Source organism: Polypterus senegalus, chromosome 13 (assembly GCF_016835505.1).
Source record: "Polypterus senegalus isolate Bchr_013 chromosome 13, ASM1683550v1, whole genome shotgun sequence".
In the NCBI taxonomy this organism is placed as follows: domain Eukaryota; kingdom Metazoa; phylum Chordata; class Cladistia; order Polypteriformes; family Polypteridae; genus Polypterus; species Polypterus senegalus.
In genome coordinates, this window is record NC_053166.1 from 140,088,000 (window position 1) to 140,097,417 (window position 9,418).

Consider the following 9,418-nt stretch of genomic DNA (forward strand, 5'->3'; position numbering starts at 1 on the left):
CTGTTTTAAAAAAGACAAGTTTGCTAATTCGCTAATGCTTTTCTGTATGAGACTTTGAAATTTCAAAACTATACAGTATGCTGTATTCAAGATATCCCAAAAAATGGGATTTTCACAATACATGTCCTTAAAGAATAGGTGTGCCAAATTTCAACAAAATCAGTCCACTGACAGCCCAGTTGTTTAATGCAGACAGACCGCAGCAGGTGCTTGTCACATTATAGTCAAGCAAATATAAAAAAAAATGTAAAACACTGCACATGGATACCATGTGTTGATACTTTGGGGAAACAAATCAAAGAAAGTTATAAAGAAAGAGCTTGGAACTAGCATCTTCATGTAACTAACATGGGCCAAACCCAGGTGAACACTGGTGTTGAAAGAAACAATTGCTGAGCAGCACTCTAATTTTTTTGTGCAATGTGCAATTTAACAAATACCATCTCCATTTGTTAATGAATGACACCTGTATCTGTAGTCACAGATTTTGCACTGTTCGGAATGCATTTGCCTGGCTTCGACACTTGTAAAGTCATCTTTATGTAAGCAGTGTACTTTTACTCTTGTGTTGTAACTGGTGACTCCAGGGATGGTCTCTCCCTTTTGCTCAATGCAGCCAGGACATGCTCAAAATCTCATGCCACAAAACTGGATAAAGTGGACACAGGAAATGGATTAATATTGCTAAGTAATGTCTCTCATTTTAATGCTATATAAAATGAGGAAGGTCTGTTTTGGAATATCCACACACCATCAACCACTTAGACTGCAGCTGTACCACGTACACTTCAGATCAGGTAATCCACCTGAAGCTAAGTATGTTTGGGTCTGGCCAGTACTTAGATGGGAGAACCACCAGAAAAGCCTGGGTTGCTGTTGGAAGAGGTGTTGGTTAAACCATTGGCGGTGCTTACCCTGTGATCTTTGCCTGTCAATACAGCACTGTGGCATTGGGATCTACACATACCGTGCAAAAAATTGTGCAATCCTTTGGATGAAATGTAAAACTGAGGTCCTGACTCTCCACAGTCATAAAAAAAATCCCTGGGCATCTTTAAAAACAGTAGGGTTTCCCCAATGTCCTGGATAAATTGCCCATCACAGCCTCATCCATTTGGCCCCCCTAATAACCCATTCTATAATTCTCACACCCCTTCACCCCTAATAGTAATGTGTGGTGCATATGCTGGTGCAAATTGGCTACCAATGCATTATTCAGATGCTGTCTATATGTAAATCACTTTTAAAAGTCTAGAAAAGCATCATATCAATGTAATGATTTTTTTTTTATCTTTTGTTTTGCCTACCACTAAAAGGTGCCACAAAATGTAAAGACTCACCTTTATGTATTTCACAGCATTTTTTATAAAGAGAATTGCACTTTGAGACATCCATTATACCACATTTCATCATTTCTTGCAAAAATCTTCTATGGCTTTCAGTCAGATCTTTCGGCATCCTCAACACTATAATAAAATTTGACTTGTTACCTGATAATATATGCATTCAAACAACAAGTAGCTTTTCTCCAGAATACGCCAAGGATTTGCTTTCCCTCTGCGTGCCGTATATTTCAATCCAACTGCAATACATTTCTGTGCACTATGGAGGCTGTCAAAATCAATTCCCCACTGAACATGCTAAATTTACACCTGTCATTACTCTTTACTTGAAAATTGACAGCAGTTAGGTTTGGACATTCAATAATTGAATATGTTTTAAAACACTTTTGTTAATCATCTAAATATATTTACATGCACGCTTAATATTTCATAGACAAAACATTCAATCTTTTTCATTATTACGGGAAAATATGTACTTAAAGAAAATCAAAATAATGTCCTACAGTGTAAATGGCACGTCTAAATGATCTCGTTGTGTGTGAAGGACAGAATACGTGAGTGTGCCCTCGGTGAGGTGGCGTCCCGCTCAAGATTGCCACCAACCTACCACCACACTGCAGTGGATACGTGATTGGCAAGTAAACGATTTTTTTTAAACCAAACTCGCAATTTTAAATATGAACACTTTTTTTTTCGTCCTCCCCCCAACAGCATTTACTGATGATGTTAAAGAAAATGTTTGTATTAATGTTGAAAAACTTTGCACTGTTATTTAATAACACCACCTCAATAAAAGTTAAAACACGGAAGTAAAACTTGTTACGCCACATGAATGCCCAAAGTCCTACTCACAGTATATGCCTATTGGCCAGTCGCCAAAAAAGTACGTCATGATTGGCTGGGTCCTCATTTGCTCCGCCCCCGCAGAAGGATCACGATTGTGGCCGTGCACTTTGGATACGCGCATAATAACGTATGTTTAACAACAAAACAATTCCTTTACTTACACAAACTATCCCAATCTCACCAAGAAATATTTCATGTGTAGGCCAGACGGAAAAGCCCGCTCGGTATGTTATTTACTGTAATGTAGCATAGGTAGTTTTTATTCTTAATAGAAACTTACCTCAGTGTCCCTTCTTAAGTTTCCCCTTTGATAACAGAAGCTACGTTTGGAGAATAAAAGTTTAAAGTATGTAATGTTGCTGGCTCCACTAATAAATCAAGTGATGATATATTTATTAACGTTTATTTTTGTGACTCCGCCTTTCTAACCCGTATCTCCCGCTTTCCCAGAATGCAGCACGAGTCGCGCGCAACGCACATTCACTGACTTGTGCATTTTGATTGGCTCGTCAACAGAGCGAAGCCATAGCCCAGCTGCGGATGTCAGCTGCTGGCTGGGGTCTTTTGGGAAAAGTCGGGTTTTGCTCGCTGCTTCCTAATTCAGCGGACGGACTGCAGTGTGGAGTAATGTTAGCAGAAAGGAAACGTACATTTTTTGTGTTTATGTTGAACCGATGTCCTGGGGAACGGTAATTCGTGCCACTGTATGGTGCATTACTGCGTTTGAATGGTTATTATAATAAAACTCTCGCAAACAAGACAATGCGGTAACAATTTTACAAGTTTGATTTTAAAAAAAAATCATAGTTAAATTCGTATGAACAACAAAATGGGATCACAGCAAAAAGGATTTTGTAAAGGATGAAAAGATAAAAGAAAAAATATTTTATTTAAATTCTAGAGTCAGATAATTGAATTACAGGGAACTAAAGAGACTTTAGCCACCATCCATTGCAGTGTTTCAGTGATTTTGAAAATAAATTACAGGCAAGCAGATTAAGCAAGCAAACGGACAGCATTCAAGTCACATTATTACCACCTGACAGTGCCTCTCAAAGAATAAACCGTACACATACCTACATACCTGTGTGTGTGTGTGTATATATATATATATATATATATATACACATACAGTACAATGCAATGCCTTGAAATAGTAGATGCACCTTCCTGATTTACTTTTTTATTGCATTTTGTAAACCATCTTTTCATGTCTTTAACCAAAATCTGTTATTAAAGGGTTTAATGCTGATAAAAAAAGTTCATTAACAGTATATTAAATATGACTCAAAATGAATTTTTGCATTTTATTTTAGGATTATTTAGATAGAGCTTTTAAGCTGTGTGTCCAGAGCTCGTATGGGAAAGCTGAGATTGTATAATCAAAATGTTCTGTTAACCAAATAGCAGGCAAGGTTCAAGTGAGCTCATTACCAATTAATCTTTTTTTTTTTTTTGAAAAATAAAATTAGGTACAGAGTTTTCAAAGAGACAAATTTGGGACTAGATGAGAATTCTGGGGACATGCAAATGTAAAAGAAAATACAAGAGAAGCTATTACCATTAGAATGTGTATCTTTTAGACTGAAAAATCTAACCAGTGTGTTTATGCTTGTAAGAATATGTGAAATGCAGGCTTGGAACTTTAAGGTTAATTTTTTTCATGTTTAGCTAAAATTAACTTAAAGTAACAATCAGCCGGACTATTAGAGCTTATCATTACATAAAGCAGCTTGCAAGTCAATTTAAATTCACAGGATTTTTTAAAAAGCATTTTAGAGAGAGAGAGACGTCATAGCTGGCAGAGAGAGAAGACAAGTGTAGTTTGCCGTCTACCATCCCAACGTTTACAAGCATCACACCTGGCGTAAGAAGGTAAAGATTACAACAACTAAAGCTAACACCTCTGCATGATACAAAGCTTGCTGTGTGACCCTGATATGAATCATTCAGAATCTATGTTTTCATATCTAATATTACACCACTTGTTTATGCAAGTAAACAAAAGTGATGATTGAAGTGAAGGTTGAGTATAACCTTGCTGAAGTTGTCTGATTAATTACTGACATTAAGCAATGATTGATGATTGTTAATATAAAGCTATTCAAGTGTGGCATGCTATGAGTCTGAAAGGGAAGTTCTTTCAAGGAAATTGTGCAGCCCTTTTAAACGTAGTTATGTGGGGGCAAAGGACAAGTGCAGGAGTAGCCCTTGCTGCCCCGGGCTTTTGCTAAGGTATTTTGAAGTGCAGCCCTTTTTGGGGAAGTAAACCAGCCAAAACACATTGATACATCTGTGGATCCTAGCAGGGACAGTTTTTTAGCACAATGTCTTCTATCCCTTAGTAAGGTATTGTAGTTGAGGTAGCCAGCCTTGGCCAGTACTGAGGTAGTCTTTCTTTGTGTTTGAGAATATCCATGCTGAATGAATGTTAAATAGGCAAGCATTGCAGGACGCACATGCAAATCAGTTTATGATGCGTGTAATGTATAATTCTGAGCGGAGTCAAACTGGATTTAATGCAACCAAGTAGAAAGTTATTTTTTCTGAAATTGTCAAATTAACACAGTGGCTAGTGTTGAGTCATGTGTTCAGGCCCTGGTCATTGTCCAGTACCCTGTCATTGTTCATCTGGAATCTGTATGTTCTTCACATGTCTTGTGTTTTTTTTTCTCCCACATCCTTTTATGCATGCATTTTATATAGGCGCCCTATGAAAGTATGAGAGTGCACATGAGTGATCCTGTCCGATGCTTTTTTTTTTTATTGCCTTGTGAGAAGTGCTGCCAGGATAGACTCCACAACCCTGAATTGGACTGAGCAGGTATGACAGTGCTATATTACGCCCCATCACACTACACAATCTTTCCAGCAATTTTCTGTCATTGCTTTTGTTTGCATGATCTCAGTGAGTTTTTGTGAGCAACCATAATCTGCAATCATGTGGTTTGGCATCGCCAGTGACTTAGCCATAATGGTTGTTTTTGTTAACCTTAGCTCATTTGCTATAATATCTTATTCAGACACTCTTTTAAACTTGTCACAGAACATGCATACCTCACACAGAAAGTGACCAGCAGGGAATCAAACCCAGTTTCCCGTGAGACAGCAGCACTAACCAGTTTAAAATTTAGTAAAAGTTAATTACCAATGCTGCAGAAGTTACAGCGCAATGTGACGGGTTATGCATTTGTGTTAGGCACATCAGTTTTACAGTTTGCCCACAAAAAGTTAATGTGCCCAATAACACTGATCTGATCCCACAGTTGCAGTGTATAGTGTGCCTCTTTTTATTTTATTAGGAATCAGGCCTATAGTAATGCAGTGCAAACTTTCTGAAATAAACTCCCCACAACAGCGCCAACGTCCCAAGGAAAATCAACCTAGCCCTGAAGGTGAATGTAATGATTACATAATTTTTGAGACAACCCAAGGGAAAGGAGCTTGTAAGTAAAGGAAAACAGATACTGTATAATGTAAGGAAGACAAAACATCAACAAGTAGACTCACAGTGAAGTTCTTCAGCCAACGAACCCAAGATCATATAGAAGATCTTTTGCTCTGCACTGTCGATAGTGCTAAAGAAAACTAGCTTTAAGAAAGAGGACTTTCAAGTGGTAATTGAGGGAAAAACTTTAGATTTCCAGCAAGAGGTCAAAGCTAATTTTAGAGCAATTGTACCAAGAGAGCGAAGGCTTTGATGGGTATAAGTGATAGAAAAATATATAAATCCAGAAGGAACAATACTTGGACCAGAAATGGATTGTTATTTGCAAGAAGAGAATACAGCAAGTTATTGACAGCTTTCTAGAAAAGAGATTCAGATGGACCAATCATTGTGGCAGTAAATCTGAAAATGTGCCAACCTGTATACAATAAAATAAACAGTGGTGTTTTTGGCAAGAAATTTCTGATGGAATTTTTTTTCTGTGCAGACTGTCAGAAATGGCAGGACCATCCTGAGAAGTTGGCCGTAAAAGGAATCATGCAGAGTGTGTTTGTGTAGAATGAGTGAGGAATATGATCAATCACTTAAAGAGGAGTACATACAACACACCACTGCTTAATTCAGTTGGACTGGGTACCTGGTGAGGCATCTTGACTTGAATCAACTCACAGAATTGGGGACAATGATTGCAGAGGGTGTTGTTTCTGACAGTAAGTTAACAGGGTAAAGCAGTGGACAAAATACAGAAAAGATTATTGGTGGGCAGACGATCAAGGAGAAGGCTTCCTGTATGCCATGCTTAACAAAAAGATGGAGAGACTTGGTATTTCAGAATGCATAGAGCTAACAGCGTCAGGGATGTTAAAATACCAGCTCAGTATTGCCATAAAAATCCTGCAAAATATAGATAGCACTATACCTGTCATAATAGGAGATTTAGCTTCTACAGATGCTCAAGAAATATAGAAATATTCTAACACACAACAGCAAAACACATGTCCTCCCAAACAAACAATTACAAAAAAGAAAGAGAAAACATTTGACTTTGTTAATTGGCTAATGATAAGAGAACAGTCACAGTGAGGCATTAGAAAGGCATACTGAGGGATGAAGGAGCCCCAGTAGTGTTTCACAACACATTTTAGTTGAATAATTTGTTAGCTGAAAGCCCTTAATGCTAATGTGTCATAGGGAGGATGTTAAGCATTGTTCTTAATTGCCATCAGTTTTGTCTTCATTCTCTCCTCCACTTCTAGCTCCTCTTTGTAACTAGACCGGTCTAGCCTGTCACCCCCAAGTACTTGTAGCAGTGTGCCACCTCCCCATCCACACCTTGAATACTGCCCAGGTGCAGAGGACTTTGGTGCAATAAAGGTCAATAACCAATTCTTTGGTTTTGGTTGTTAACTGTGCAGCAAGAAACAAGGTTCTCCATCTGACTCCTACACTCTTTCATTAGCCTTGTCAATGCACCTCATTAGTGCAGAATCGTCACAGAATTTCTGCCAGTGACATGGGCTGGTGTTATATTTATAGTCTGAGGTGTACAGGGTAAACAGTAAAGGAGACAGGGCTGTTCCTTGTTGTGCTCCAGTTTTACTCATGTCCATGTCAGAGACATGGTCCTCGAGTCTTAGAAACTGTGGTCTTCTGGACAGAAAATCTATTACCAGGACACCAAAAGCTTATCCAACCATTTATCTATGAGGTTACCATTAATTGAGATGGCTGGATTGTATTGAAGGCATTCGAGAAATCAAAAAAGATAATCCTTACAGTGCTGCCAGCTTTGTCCAGAAAGAAATAAGTCTTGTGGAGCACATAGATAATTGCATTGTGCAGTCCCAATTTTTGTCCAATAAGCAAACTGCAGTAGGTCTAAGTGGTCTTTCATAAGAGAACTCTGTTAATGGTTGTCATGATGTGGGTTGTAAAGGTTACTGGTCTTTAATCATTAGGTGAAGAAGGCAGGCTGGGAAGCGAGTCCTTTAGTGGTTCATTGTATGAGTATTCACTGTTTTATGAGTATTGCTATTTTTTATCAGCTTATTTGATATACTGTACTATGGTAGCAGCTACTAGTAAATGTGTAATAATATTATTTTTATCATAAATTTTATGTCACTGCTGTATTTATATGTTCAAAATATAGGTTTTATGGTCAAGTTCTTATTTACTTTGTTTTTAATGTATAGTCCCCCCCGGGACAATAAACTCACCATTGAACAGAACGGAACAAGTGTGAAAAAGTAGTAAGGCCTTCAATGTACAAAGATAGCACAAGGGATCTGCAAATAACTCATGGCATAAAATTCAGGAGAAGTGAGATAGAAATGGAGAACCTGTCTGTACTGGATATATCGGTGATTTGGATTCTCAATACAATAAATGGAAATTTTAAAAAACAGATTATTAACAATGGAGTCATAATACTTCTGCTGCTATCTATATGCTCCTGTTAGGCCAAATTATCACAAAACACAAAGTGAAGTTTCACTGTTATGCAGGTGGCCCGCAGCTTTACTTATCTGTAGCATCTAATGACTCTGAAGCTTTAGGCCCTTCTGATCCAATGTCTTATTTGCATTTCAGAATATATAAGTTGTAAATTCCTAAAGCTAAACAAAGAAAAACAGAAATCTGAGTTATTAACACACTAAGAAGGACTTCAGTCAGTTGCAGGTAGTTAAAAATGCAGCAGCAAGAATCTTAACCAGAAAAAGGAAATCTGAGCATATCTCACAAGTTTTAACACCATTACATTGGTCACCTGTATTCTTTACTAATAATGGTATATAAAGCTCTGAATAGTCTTGTGGGTTTTTGTGTTTTGGAATGCCTGCCTCGTTATATTCCCAATCGTTAATCTTAGATACCCAAACACTGGTTTATGTATTACTCCAAGAGCTATGCACAAAACAAGTGGTGAGGGTGGCCTTTTGTTGTTATGCACCAAAACTCTGGAATATTTCACTAATAGAGAAACGGCAAGCTAATACAGGAGAACGTTTTAAAAACTCCTAAAAACCCACTTTTTAATTTTTTTTTTAGCTGCAGGTTAATTGCACTTCTAGCTAAATATATAGGCATTTGAAATCTCCTAAACTTCTTGCAATCATTATTCAACTTTTCTGGTTTTCTTTAAGGGCGGCATGGTGGCACAGTGGGTAGCGCTGCTGCCTCACAGGAGACCCAGGTTCGCTTCCCAGGTCCTCACTGCGTGGAGTTTGCATGTTCTCCCCGTGTCTGCGTGGGTTTCCTCCCACAGTCCAAAGACATGCAGGTTAGGTGCATTGGCGATTCATTGTCCCTTGTGTGTTCTTGCTGTGTGTGTGTATGTGTGCCCTTCGGTGGGCTGGTGCCTTATGCCCTGTGTTGGCTGGGATTGGCTCCAGCAGGCCCCCATAACCCTGTAATTAGGATATAGCGGGTTGGATAATGGATGGATGGATGGTTTTCTTTAGTGTTGTCGTTGCCACCACCATCTGAACAAACTACTGTGCAGGTGCCTGTGGTGTTGGAATGAATGTGAACCCTCCAACTGTCAATGGGGCAGCAATGCATCAGATCTACTAGGATGAAGCTTTAAACAAACAGGAGCTACTTACAGTAAGCACATTTATGTTAGGTAGAATACCAGTTGAGTTTTATTATTTTTTCAATTTTCCGTGGCCATATGGCCATAGCATCGGATTTATAATTATATTCATGAGAGACTTAAAAATGAATACGGTCTTTACTTTATCAATTACTTGTTTATCTGTATAATTTAAATATGTAT

The 9,418-nt window shown here is 38.2% G+C and overlaps 1 protein-coding gene across 5 annotated transcripts in view; it reads right to left on the bottom strand.

The window, feature by feature from the left end:
• Positions 1-2,657, bottom strand: part of nsmce1 (NSE1 homolog, SMC5-SMC6 complex component) — a 37,776-nt gene extending 35,119 nt beyond the window's left edge. For 4 of the 5 annotated variants that reach the window (XR_005636311.1, XR_005636312.1, XR_005636310.1 and 1 more), the window contains exons 1-2: positions 2,470-2,657; positions 1,341-1,466 (exon numbers count right to left, since the gene is read on the bottom strand). Coding sequence is in view for 2 of the 5 variants with exons in the window: in XM_039776145.1 (XP_039632079.1) it covers positions 1,341-1,458 (118 nt within the window). In the remaining 3 variants the exon portion in view is untranslated. Of the gene's footprint in view, positions 1-1,340; positions 1,467-1,846; positions 2,018-2,469 lie in introns of those variants that run through there. The other variant, XM_039776146.1, reaches the window with a different exon arrangement.
• Positions 2,658-9,418: the final 6,761 nt, after the last annotated feature.